This window comes from Mandrillus leucophaeus, unplaced genomic scaffold (genome assembly GCF_000951045.1).
Source record: "Mandrillus leucophaeus isolate KB7577 unplaced genomic scaffold, Mleu.le_1.0 Scaffold759, whole genome shotgun sequence".
Taxonomy (NCBI): domain Eukaryota; kingdom Metazoa; phylum Chordata; class Mammalia; order Primates; family Cercopithecidae; genus Mandrillus; species Mandrillus leucophaeus.
The window spans coordinates 679,084-692,629 of record NW_012108241.1 but is presented as its reverse complement, the minus strand read 5'-3'; the positions used below and the strand labels follow the sequence as shown (position 1 = coordinate 692,629).

The 13,546-nt window shown below is 39.8% G+C and overlaps 1 protein-coding gene across 1 annotated transcript in view; it reads left to right on the top strand.

Annotated features, from left to right (window-relative positions):
* Positions 1–13,546, top strand: part of THSD7B (thrombospondin, type I, domain containing 7B) — a 649,627-nt gene that overhangs the window by 110,612 nt on the left and 525,469 nt on the right. The window contains exon 5 of the mRNA XM_011966357.1: positions 12,978–13,133. Coding sequence (XP_011821747.1) covers positions 12,978–13,133 — 156 coding nt within the window. The remainder of the gene's footprint in view (positions 1–12,977; positions 13,134–13,546) is intronic.

The window sequence follows — 13,546 nt, the reverse complement described above, 5'->3', positions numbered from 1 at the left end:
TTTTTGTTGTGTCTCTGCCAGGCTTTGGTATCAGGATGATGTTGGCCTCATAAAATGAGTTAGGGAGGATTCCCTCTTTTTCTGTTGATTGGAATGGTTTCAGAAGGAATGGTACCAGCTCCTCCTTGTACCTCTGGTAGAATTCAGCTGTGAATCCATCTGATACTGGACTTTTTTTGGTTGGTAGGCTATTAATTATTGCCTCAGAGACACAGAGTTCTTACTTGGACCTTGTCTGCTTTTTTTTTCGTCCCTTATAAAGAGGTTTAAGCTTTAGAGTTTGTGACAATGTTTTTGGAGAAGAGTATTATTTTAGAGAATGTGGATTTCTCCTTCTTGCTATCATTATTACAGATTTCCATTCAGATACTTTAGGTCAGGGTACCTACCTTCTGAAGGGACACAGATGAAGGTTTGTCTTGCTTGATTCACACCGTGGGCTAAAAGGGCACTTTGTGACCAGGACTGAAGTCTGCGAGACTGCGAGACCTACCTCTGATTTTTCTCACCTCTTTCTTACCGGATCTTCCTCTTCCTTTTCTCTCCTCTCAGACATTCTTATCTTAACCATGATTTTGTATTTTTTTAAACATCCTTCTCCCTTCAAATTCTTGATTATTTGCCTTAGGGACATTTTACTCTCACCTCTGGCCTTTCTTAATTGATAACAAGAATTTATGCTACTTACGTTATAGTGACATTAGGTGCTTGATATGGTTTGGTTGTGTCCCCACCCAAATTTTATCTTGAATTGTAGTTCCCATAATCTCCAAATGTCATAGGAGGGAGCTGGTGGGAGGTAATTGAACCGTGGGGGTGGTTATCTCCATGCTGTTCTCATGATAGTGAGTTATCATGAGATCTCATGGTTTTATAAGGGGCTTTTCCCCCTCTTTGCTCTTCATTTCTCATTGCTGCTGCCACGTGAAGGATGTGTTTGCTTCCCTTTCCACCATGATTATAAGTTTCTTGAGGCCTCCCCAGCCCTGCACATCTGTGAGTCAATTAAACCTCTTTCTTTTATAAAGTAATTAGCACTACTTGGGACCTAGTGAATCCCATGAGCCTTCCTGTACTCTGTACCTGGAAAAGCTGCGGACACTCAGGTATTTCTTCATAGCAGTATGAGAATGGACTAATACAAAAAACTGGTACTGCAGAGAGTGGCGCACTGCTGTAAAGATACTTGAAAATGTGGAAGTGACTTTAGAAGAGGTTGGAACAGGTTTGGAGGGCTCAGAATAAGATAGGAGTATGTGGGAAAGTTTGGAACTTCCTAGAGGCTTGGAGGGCTCATAAGACAGGAAAATGTAGGAAAGTTTGGAACTTTCTAGAGACTTGTTGAATGGCTTTGACCAAAATGCTAATAGTGATATGGACAATAAAGTCCAGGCTGAGGTGGCATCAGATGGAGATGAAGAGCTTGTTGGGAACTGGAGTAAAGTTCACTCGTGCTATGCAAAGGGACTGGTGGGATTTTGCCCCTGCCCTAGAGATTTGTGGAAGTTTGAACTTGAGAGAGATGATTTAGGCTATCTAGCAGAAGAAATTTGCAGCAAAGTGCTCAAGAGAAAGCAGAGCATAACAGTTTGAAAAATTTGCAGCATGATGATGCTATTGAAAATAAAACCCCATTTTGGGGTAAGAAATTCAAGCTAGCTGCAGAAATTTGTATAAGTAAAAATGAGCCAAATGTTAGTCACCAAGACAATAGGGAAAATGTCTTCAGGGCATGTCAGAGACATTTGTGGCAGCCCCTCCCATCACAGGCCTGGAGACCTGGGAAGGAAAAATGATTTTATAGGCTGGGTCCAGGGCACCCCTGCTCTATGCAGCCTCAAATGTGGTGCCCTGCATCCCAGCTGCTTCAGCTCCAGCCATGGCTAAAAGGGGCCAATGTACAACTCAGGCTGTTGCTTCAGAGGGTGGAAACTCCAAGTGTCGGTGGCTTATATGTGATATTGGGCCTTTTGGTGCACAGAAGTCAAGAATAAAGGTTTGGGAACCTCCACCTAGATTTCAGAGGATATATGAAAATACCTGGATGTCCAGGCAGAAGTTTTCTGCAGGGGTAAAACCCTCATGGAGAACTTCTGCTAAGGCAATGTGGAAGGGAAATATGGGGTTGGAGCTCCCATACAGAGTCCACACCAGGGCATTGCCTAGTAGAGCTGTGAGCAGAGGGCCACCATTCTCCAGATCCCAGAATGATAGCTCCACCAACAGCTTGCACTACTTGGGACCTAGTGAATCCCATGAGCCTTCCTGTACTCTGTACCTGGAAAAGCTGCGGACACTCAATGCCACCCTGTGAAGGCAGCCAGGAGGCAGGCTATACTCTGCAAAGTCACAGGGGTGGAGTTGCCCAAGGCCATGGGACCCCACCTCTTGCATCAGCATGACCTGGACATGAGACGTGGAGTCAAAGGAGATCATTCTGGAGCTTTAAGATTTGACTGTCTCCGTGGATTTCAGACTTGCATGGGGCCTGTAGCCCCTTCATTTTGGCCATTTTTTCCCATTTGGAATGGGTGTATTTATCCAATGCCTATATCCCCATGGTATCTAGGAAGTAACTAACTTGCTTTTGGTTTTACAGGCTTATAGGTGGAAGGGACATGACTTGTCTCAAATGAGACTTTGGATTTTGACTTTTGGGTTAATGCTGGAACGAGTTAAGACTCTGAGGAACTTTTGGAAAGGCATGATTGCATTTTGAAATGTGAAGACATGGCTGGGTGCAGTGGCTCACACCTGTAATCCCAGCACTTCGGGAGGCCAAGGTGGGCAGATCACCTGAGGTCAGGAGTTCGAGACCAACCTGACTAACATGGAGAAAACACTTTCTCTACTAAAAATACAAAATTAACCAGGTGTGGTGGTGCATGCCTGTAATCCCAGCTACTCTGGAGGCTGAGGCAGGGGAATCATTTGAACGCAGGAGGCGGAGGTTGTGGTGAACTGAGATGGCATCACTGCACTGCAGCCTGGGTAACAAGAGTGAAACTCCATCTCAAAAAAATAAATAAATAAAAGAAAGAAAAGAAAAAAAAGAAAGAAATGTGAAGACATGAGATTTGGGAGGGGCTGGGGCAGAATGATATGGTTTGGCTGTGTTCCCACCCAAATCTTATCTTGAATTTTATTTCCCTTAGTTTCTACATGTGGGAGGGACTCGGTGGGAGGTAATTGAGATCATGAGGGTGGTTACCTCCATGTTGTTCTCATGACAGTGAGTGAGTTCTCATGAGATCTGATGTTTTTATAAGGGGCTTCCCCCCTACACTCTGCGCTTCTCCTTGTTGCTGCCATGTGAAGAAGGACATGTTTTCTTCCCCTTCTTCTATGATTGTAAGTTTCCTGAGACCTCCCCAGCCCTGAAGAACTGTGAGTTAATTATAACTCTTTTCTTTATAAATTACCCAGTCTTGGGTATTTCTGCACAGCAGCATGGGAATGGATTAATACAGGGCTTAATGAGGGGGTTCCTTCTAAGAGATGCTTTGTTAGATGATTTTGTCTTTGTACATCATAGAGTGTACTTACACAAATCTAGTTGGGATAGTCCACTCACAACTAGGCTATATGGTATGGCCTAATGCTGACTGGCTACAAACGTGTACTGCATGTTACTGTGCTGAATACTGTAGGCAATTATAACACGGTGGTAAAGTATTTGTATATCTAAACATATCTAAACATAGAAAAGATACCATAAAAATACAGTGTAAAAGATTAAAACCTGGCACATCTGTGTAGGGCACTTACATGAATTGGGCTCATAGGAGTCAAAGTTGCTCTGGGTGAATCAGTGAGTGAGTCCAGAGTGAGTGTGAAGGGCTAGGATGTTACTATGCACTACTGTAGACTTTGTAAACACTGTACACTTATCCTACACTGAATTTATTTTTAAAACTCCTTTTTTCAATAATAAATTAGTCTTAGCTTAATTTTGTACTTCATAAACTTCTCAATTTTTTAAAACTTTTAACTATTTTGTTATTACACTTAGCTTAAACGAAAAACACAATTGTTCAACTGCACAACAATATTTTCTTTCATCTTATCCTTTCTGTAAGCTTTTTTCCATTTTTAACTTTTTTATTTTTTATTTTATACTTTTACACTTTTTAGTTAAAAACTAAGACACAAACACACACAATTAGCCTAGGCCTACATAGGGTAAGGATCATCAGTATCACTGTCTTCCACCTCTGCATCTTATCCAACTGGAAGATCTTTAGGGGCAGTAACATACATGGATCTGCTATCTCCTTTGTTAACAATGCACATGTACCCTAGAACTTAAAGTATAAAGTATAAAAAAACAACAACAAAAACAAAAACAAAAAATGCCTTCTTCTGGAATACCTCCTGAAGGACCTGCCTGAGGCTGTTTTACAGTAGGAGTACGCTCTAACAATATAAAGTGTAGTATAATAAATGTACAAACCAGTAATACTATTATTTATTATCAAGTATTATATATTGTACATAATTGTATGTGCTGTACTTTTATATGACTAGCAGCACCACAGGTTTGTTTATACAGCATCACCACAAATGTAAATAATGCATTGCACTATACCATTAGGATGACTATGATGTCCTTAGGCAACAGGTATTTTTCAGGTCCATTATAATCTTATGGGACCACAGTTGTCTGTGCAATCTGTCCTTGAGATGAAGTGTCGTTATGTGGCACATGACTGTATTTGTAGCTAGTGGAGGGTGACCTTTGCACCCAGTTGCCACCCCTTCCCCCCAAAACCATTTAAAGCTACTGTAATGGTTTTTTTTTTTTTTTTTGGTCATTCTTTGCCCTTCAAGCAAAACTTGAAGAGGAGGGGTGCTTATAGTGAACTCTTCAAATGTTTTTAGGAATGGTCCTACAACTAAATGTTAAAGTGAAAATAGTCAATATAAATACATTTCATCCCCTCTCTCAAGCCTTTGGAAATAATCTTAAGTACCTTTTAGAATTACCACAAAAATACTCACCTAGTTTCTTTTACTTTAACAACACTTACTTTTCCCAAGGTTTAGCTTGTAACGGTGACATTTTTAAACCTATTTTTTTCTATTTTATCTCACTTCAAATATTTTTTGGAAGCAGACAAAATGGTCACTTATTTTTTTCCTAGTTAATTATTACTACAACAGCCTGCTTTTCTATTATAATTTTTCTTGCAAATACAAAATCATTGTATAGTGTAGTATTAAGGGATATGGACATTTAAGAAGCCTGGAGTTCGTCACTTGTTAGCCTTGTAATTTGAGGCAAATAACTTACCTTCAGTTATCTCATCTGTAAAATGGAAATGATAATTGTACGCACCTGAGTGGTTGTGGTGAGTAAATGAGAAATCACATTAAAGCCATTAGCATAGCAACAAGAGCCAAGTGGGTTGTCAATGCCTATTAGCTATTAATACCAACATTAGTCAGTTAAATAGGCATTTGTGATCATTCCTGGGAAGACTGGCTTTCATTTAACTGTTGTCATAGTTTCTTTGGAAAAGAAAATGAATTATAAGTTACAAAGCACTGGGTCTAAAGAGGACTCTTGGACCTTTTGAAACCTGCCCTTCCCTCACACTGCATATTTCTTCCCTTGAAATCTCTGGAGATAACTCTTTCATTTTACCTGCCTCTCGGCCTTTTTACTTTTTCTCTTTTTCTGACCACTCCCCCATCTCTCACTTACTTCCTTTCTCTTCTGTGTCATCAATAATGGTATTCTCACTTCATGAACTGTATAAGATGTCCTTTAGATCAGCTCTTGTTCTATCTTCTTCATGCCCTTCTTTTATCTGTGAGCCAAAAGTCTGAGAAATAATCAGAAAATAAGTTTCAAAAGGGTGACAGAGGAGAGAACATATGATAATAGAAACAGATGAATATATGGCTGAAGGCTACTTTATTTTTTCCTTAATTATGTAATTGGTGGCTACTGACTTTGATTTCTTTCTAAAATTATGTGTGTACCTCACTTGTTTTGCCTTTATTTTTCTCCTGAAGTGTGTTTTTCTATCTTTGCGTACGGCGCTGTTACTCTTTATCATTAGGAAAATCACTGGTTGATATTCATTTTCTAATTGGCTATATGAAATGAATGAAATTCAGAAAACTTTTTGACATGTGGCCAAATTTTACATAATTATTTCTAATTGCAGGAATTATTTTTAGATATTAAATCTGCTGTACATATACACACATCTTCCTGCCAAATTGTATTGCATGGTACTTTGCCAAGAGAGTCACAATATGGCTAAAATTAAGCTTTATTAGGTATAATAGGATAAGATGTGATTTAATGCTTTAAGCTGCCTATAAGTGCTAGGAGACAATTTTATTCTGTTTACTAAGTTAAAAGACTGATTCATTACTTTGCAAATCCCCGTGGCAACAGTCAACTGAAACAATGCATGATGCTTCTTGAAGGAAAATAGCTTTATGGTTAAAATTGTAAAATTATTTATCTTTCACCTTCCACCATTTGACTCCTTCAGTCTGTAGAAGAGGCCTATTTATTTTAGCAGTAGGTGGATGGAGTTTCTGCCAAGTCAGCGTACTCCCTAAATGAATATATCAGGGGCAATATTGTTTCTCAAAAATCATTTAGAAAGTAGCATTTTTACATAAGTGGGCTCTTTCATCAGTTTCAAATTAAATTTGAGCAATTGCTGATGCTTTTCTGGTTGTTTCTGGAAAAGCCCATGGAATTAGGGAGTTCTGAGTCTTTGAGTGAGAATTTCCTTTGAGGTTTACGGTGCCTTCATTTGATTTGGAAAACGGAAATTACTATAACTTCTTTGACTTCTTTGAGGAGGTTGTTGTTATATTCTGGAAGTCAAGATCATATTTAAAATTAACTGAAGATAGAATGTTTTATTTGTAAGGTTACTTAGGTACCCCTAAAGTAGAAAACAAGCAAAATAATTTAGGTTTTGGGGGTTCTTAGACAATAACAGTACCTTTATTTTCTTTTCACCTCTACTTTCTTAAAAATGCTGGGGAAAAAATTAGTACCTTGTGATGAATTCCTCTACCATCTGTAAGATACTTCTTTTTGTCCTAAAGGAAAGATGAACTCCGGTATGCCTTGGCAGAATTACTTCCAACACTTTCTGAATTTTGAAAGACTGACTTGATTTTTCATTCAGTAATAGATATATTTAAAAACAGGAAAGCGCCAATGACTCTTTATAGTACTTCTTTTTACTTTAAGCAAATATAACTTCTTGGATTTAAATTAAAGGGGGATACATGCCTATTAATTATAATTAACTAAATACTATTATGCAATTCTATTTTAATTTCTTTTTGAGGAGTTTAAATGCACTGAAATTTAAATCTTACAAAATGGCTATCAATAGGGGTGGGAAAATGTATACTCATTGATTCTTTAGCATCTTATTTCTGGGTTAATTCAAATTAGTTTGGAGTAGAGTTTGATTTAATTTCAAAGAATGATACTCATTTATCTTTACAATGGCAGTTACATACTAATGATCACAACAGGCATTTTCCTCTTAATTACAATTCATTTTGAATGAATTTGTATGCTCATCTGAATTCACTATGTCATTAACGAAAATCATGAACTTTGTTCATTTCTAGAATTAAGAACAGTTTTTTTTGTTAACATTAAACATATCCCCTACCCAGCATATTTTTCCTTCTGTTAATTAACATTCTGTTCATGGAGGAATTCATTATATAAGGTGACTTTGCAATCATTAGTAGCAGACTTTAACATTTCTTGTGAGGCAGGTCAATTTAATAATTTCATATTGCAAATGAAAAATTCCAGGTTACACACCAAAATATTCAAAATATTAATGACTACTGCATATGTGCAATCACTTACAATACTATAATATTTTCCTTAGCATTTAGAAAGATGCTGCTAGGCAGTGATCCAGATTTGTCTGAGTTACATGTTATTTTGACTCTCTAACATTTTGTGACCATGAAGAGTCTCTGTGGGGATTAACATTGCTGCCTACCAGGCCTAAATAGCCTACAAGACCTTGGATAATTGCTTATCTAGTCTGGCAGTTGGTCAACGCAGGAATGGCAGAAGGCTCCAAGGTGACATGGTCTAAGAGGCAGCTGGAGGAAGTGGGAGAGCACAGACCTGCTCGTAGGGGCTTATTGCATTAAGAGAAGACAGAGCTAATTATTAGAAATACATTTGTTTCAGGTAGTAGTTTCAGAGAAAGGAGTGCAGGTGAATAGAAAAGCAGCAGTTCTTACTACAGATGTCATGGCTGGAGTTTGGTCAAAGAGAACCGAAGACTCAGAGTAAATTGCATAGATCGCCCAACTTTAGGTGACCCAGGAAATGCCTTCACCCTGCCCACTTCCTGAGATAAATTCATTTCAACATGAACAGCCACAAATTTTTTAAAAGTATGATTGTCATTTGAACTGGAGCAAATTTTGTTCTCACTGCCTCCTTGATGGGGACCATTTGGGAAAAGACTGGAGTTTTGCAGTAGCAATGAAGGAGGGGAAGGATTTGGATTTTATTTAACGGTATAAAGGGTTTAAAGTGTTAAATTTATTTAAAGAGTCTTGGATCTGTTGTGTCACTTGTTGCCTCCAGTTCTGGTCACTGTGATTCATAAACAAAATATCCTTAGTAGAAATGATCACATCTGCACTGTCTGAGGTTTTCATTCTATGGAAGGAAAACCAAGAAGGATAGACAGAGATGAGCTGGCCACTTGGGTAGAGGCTTAGCTCTTGCTTTGCTCTGTGCTTGGTGAATGAACTTGGAGAAACCACCCAGTCTTCGGAGCTTAGTTTTCAGTAAAATTGATGAAGTAAATTAAATCAGCTCTAAAGCTCCCTCTAGCTCCAAAAGTCCTATTGACTGTTGGAGCATAGAAATATCCTGTTTACTCTTCTCTGGAAGATGTGACTTGCTAAGTGGTCTGAAGCTGGTGAGTTCTTTGTGACTTACTCATGATTTATTTCTAGAACAAATTTAGCCTGGGGTGGGCACAGTGGGTCTGTGATAGAGACAGGCTGACCCAAGCACATTGATTCAGTGTCTAAATGAAGCATCTTAGACTTGTCACCAGACACTGGAATAATTTATTGATATGGATTAAGATTCACTGTCCATCAAAACAGCAGGTGCTGAAGAGACGTAACTACTTTGACAAATGGTCTCTCTCCTACCCCTGGTCCTCCAATATGTCACTTAGTAGTCCCCAGAGGAATCCTTCGCTGTTCTTTTCCAGCAACCCATGTCCTTCTCTAATTTCAAATCTGAGAGTACCATTAGTTCTAATGTTCAATAGTCAACTAATTGACAGTTAAGTATTTATCAAAGGGGACTCTGGGGGCTTAACCTCACAGCCCCCATAATCCTCAACAGGCCTCCAAAAATAAGCCACATAAGCATAATATCTGTGTAGACACCGTGTCCTTGACAAACGCAGCTTCAGAACATATTTCCCAGGCTTTTTTCAGCTGCACTGCCAACCATAAGCCCTTCCTGCACAGACATGCTGGGAGCTTCAGATACACTGTAGTGCTTGCCTACTGTGTGCCTGAGAGTTGCTCCGGTTGATTGAGTACTTTCAACTGCAGGGCGCTACATCAAGTATAGAGGTTGTGGCAGCAGCTGTCAGCTGGATCTTGGGGCTGAGGGGCTTCAAGTATCTTCTTAATAATGAGAGAGACAGCCATGGCAAGGAAAAGAGGGCAGTAATACAGCTTTCCAGTCTTACTAGGATTCGTGGACCCATATACAATCACTATCAGCTCTTGCTGTAATATGGACTCCATGAAGACAGAAACCTGGTATGTTTTACTCACCATTATGGCTTCAGCACCTAACACAGTGTTGACGAATGGTGTGATGTAGGTCCACTGTGCACTGGTTACCAACTTGTCTGAGTCCAGTGGGAGAGAATACATTCATATGCAACAAGTTATATGAAGCAGATTTATTACTCACAGATATGCAGCAAGGGACAACAGATGCCTACGATTCATTGTGAGCTGGTGCCCCACGGTACAGAAAGCTGCCCAGGGTGGATGGGGTCTTCACTGTGCATACCCCACTTGTACTGCAGATGAGGGACCCTGAAAAGTGGCCCATCTTGAGTTTTATCTTGGGGGAAGCCTGCCATGCTGGGCTAAAAATGTTGAAGGACATCTTGTTCTTATGGGGGACTGGAGCATAGCCGGGGCTGTTTTGGCTAGCTTCCCCCTTATCTCTGGATGTTGCGTTTTCAGCTCATTCTACAGTTATATTTGGAAGCTACACACAACAAAGAGGGAAAACTGCATCAGTCCAAGGCCACTCGAGAAGTGTCCTATACATGGCAGGTGCTTAATATAGGTTGAATGACAAATGCCAAGGTCATATGGAGCTGTGATTAAGAAGATAAACTCAGACCCAGATGCCTGGATCCCAATCCCAGGTCCACTGCTCACTAGCTGGGAATGTGAATAAGTGAACATTTCTGTGCCTCAGTTTCCTTATTTTAAAACTAGAGATAATAACAACATATATCTCAAAGGGAAGTTATGCAGACTAAATGAATTAATGTTGATAAGCAGGTTATAACTAGTGCCTGGCATGCATTATAAATGCTTATTAAACATCAGCTTACACGGCCCACTTTCTTTTCCATCATTACTAAGGTTTTGTTTTAGGAACTAAAGTTTGAGTTTATGAGAACACATGCTAACATGTATGAGACCAGATTTAAATACACGTCTGCCTTAAGCCATCCAGCTATGCAGCTTTCTACTTTTACAATGCTCTGGCACATCTCTTTCATCAACTCTGTTAATATACTGCTTGATTTACCCTTTTAGACTGAGAGCTCCTTGTAACCAGACACCACTCAAGAGTGCCTGATTTAGATGAATGCTCAGTGTTTTGAAATGAATGCATGATTTACTCAATGAATGACTGTCTTGTGTGTGTCTTGATTTCCTCAACCCTGGGGCGGAATCACAAACCCCTTCCCCATCTCTTGGGTTCCCCTTTACCCATGGTTCATCAGTCTCATCTGTGCATCTCCGGTTCCGGTCACTCCATCTTCTCATCCTATTGTTCCCATTTTAAGCACAACCTTTGTTTGATTGCCACGTCTCCTCAGTCTCCCTGGACAATCCCTTTACATTCCCCTAATACCTGTTCTCTCTTCCTTTCTCTGTCCCCTCCACATGGCTTGCAAACTGTAACATTTACATTGGCAATCTTGCTTTGCACTTGCCCTTTATTTTAAGTCATATCAAATCCTTTTGGTAAACTGGAAAAGAATTAATTGCAAATAAAACATTATTATTATTTTCTTTCACAGCTTCTCTTTTCCTTTTACCCTCATAAGCAGCTCAGGCTGCCTCATTGTTCATTAGAAATATTTTTTCCCCATGGGTTGCAACTATGTCATGACAGTATTTTTTTATTTTGCTGCTATTTTGGTGTTCGAAGTTCTGCTGGTCAGTGCTGCAACTTATTTTCACTCTGACCAGATTTGACTCTTACACATGTGTTAAGGGTAAGACAGAAAATAGATGGTGTGATTTACAACTCACTCCTCTCACCTCAGTGTCCACCTTGGAGGCATTTCTGGTCTTCTCAACTGAATGGAAATGACATATCAGAAATATTTAGACAATAGTACAAACTAGTGTAAAGTAACATTTTTGGAACTTTAATCATTTGCTAAAAGAAACTCTAGATTGCTTCAAAGCCTTCCTAGTTTAGGGTCTCTCTATGCAAGAATAATTACTTAATGCATCTGTCTGTTCCTTTAGAGTGTCATCTCCAAGTATTACTATCCTAGCTCCTATAAAATTACAATCTTCACAAGGGTTAGGATCTTGTTTTCTCCTTCTTCTGTGTATTCTCATGGTGCCTAGAAAGAGTCTCCTGGCCAGGCATGGTGGCTCACGTGTGTAATCTCAGCACTTTGGGAGGCTGACGGAGGCAGATTGTTTGAGCCCAGGAGTTTCAGAACAGCCTAGGGAACATAGGGAGACCTTCTCTCCACAAAAAGCAATAGAAAAAATTAGCCGAGCGTAGTGGCATGCACCAGTGGTCCCAACTACTCAGGAGGCTGAGGTGGGAAGATCGATTAAGTTGATGCTACAGTGAGCTATGATGGTACCACTGCACTCCAGCCTGGGTGACGGGGTGAGACCCTGTCTCAAAAAATAAATTAATTAATTAAATTAAAAAGAGCAAAAATATAAAAGAAAAAAAAAATAAAGTATCTGCATACAGAGGATACATAGTGAACACTTGATGGAGAGATGGTTGCTGCAACCTGAAGTGACCTCCATGTAGCCCCACTCTGGGTGCTGGGTGCAGGTGCACACCCGGAAGAGTTGGAAGCTACTAGTCATTTTCCAAGGGGACACTTGGGCCTCTGTGTAACCTCACAAATGAAACTGATTTCCAAGGGCCAGTTCTGCAGTCACAGATTCTGAATTTTCTTCTTATCCTAAGAACCATTTTTCTTGTGTGTCTTTGCCAGCTCCCCCACTCAGGGGAGTCACAGCAGTAGATTGGTTATGCTAAACACTCTACCTCAGGGCTTCGATCTGGATTTTTTTCACAGTGACCCAGTCATTTATATAGTTGAGATAGACTCGTCTTGAAACTTCACAAAGCCATTTAATTTTTTAAAAAGTCATAACTCTAGATAATTTGTATCTATGATATTTCCAGTTCTCTCTTTGATTCCCAGGGAATACCCTGCAACGCAGGAATTTCAAGTGCATGCACTTTGCCACTGTCTTCTTTGCCTTTTCTCAACCAAAATACTAATCATGTGAGCTAAACAACACATATTAGGAAGTGTTGATGTTTTCTTTGCATATGTTCTTTTTAGCTATAAAGTTTTATTTGCAAGGCAGGCATGCAAATAAAGGCAGAAACAATGCTAAGGATGTCCAGAAAATGTGACATGGTCCGTTATCTTTTTGTCCCTCAGTCTCTAGACCTGTGGAAAAGACATTATGTGTGGGACCCGCCCCGTTGCCCTCTCAGCTCTGCAATAACCCTTGCTCTACGGACTGCATAGTATCTTCCTGGTCAGCCTGGGGCTTGTGCATCCATGAAAACTGCCATGATCCTCAGGGGAAAAAAGGTGAGTCCCTTGTTTACATGCGCTTCATTTACTGCCAGTGTACAAACATTTATTCCGGTAGCTAAGTCACTGATTAAGCCTGCTTAAGACAATATTTGTTTGCAAAATTTAGATAACTAGCTCAAGCCTGACGGTATTCAGTTTTAGGGAGGCACTGAGATATTTCTGTGGAGTACAAAATCTGACCTTGATTGACCTTCAGTTAGACTCACAGTTGACTACTACTCTATTTGGTATAACTTCATCTTTTGTTTTGTTTTGTTGTTTTGTTTTCCAAGGTGAAGTCTTGCTCTGTCACCCAGGCTGGAGTGCAATGGCATGATCTTGGCTCACTGCAACCTCTGTCTCCTGGGTTCAAACAATTCTCTTGCCTCAGCCTACTGAGTAGTTGGGATATTACAGGTGCCTGTCAC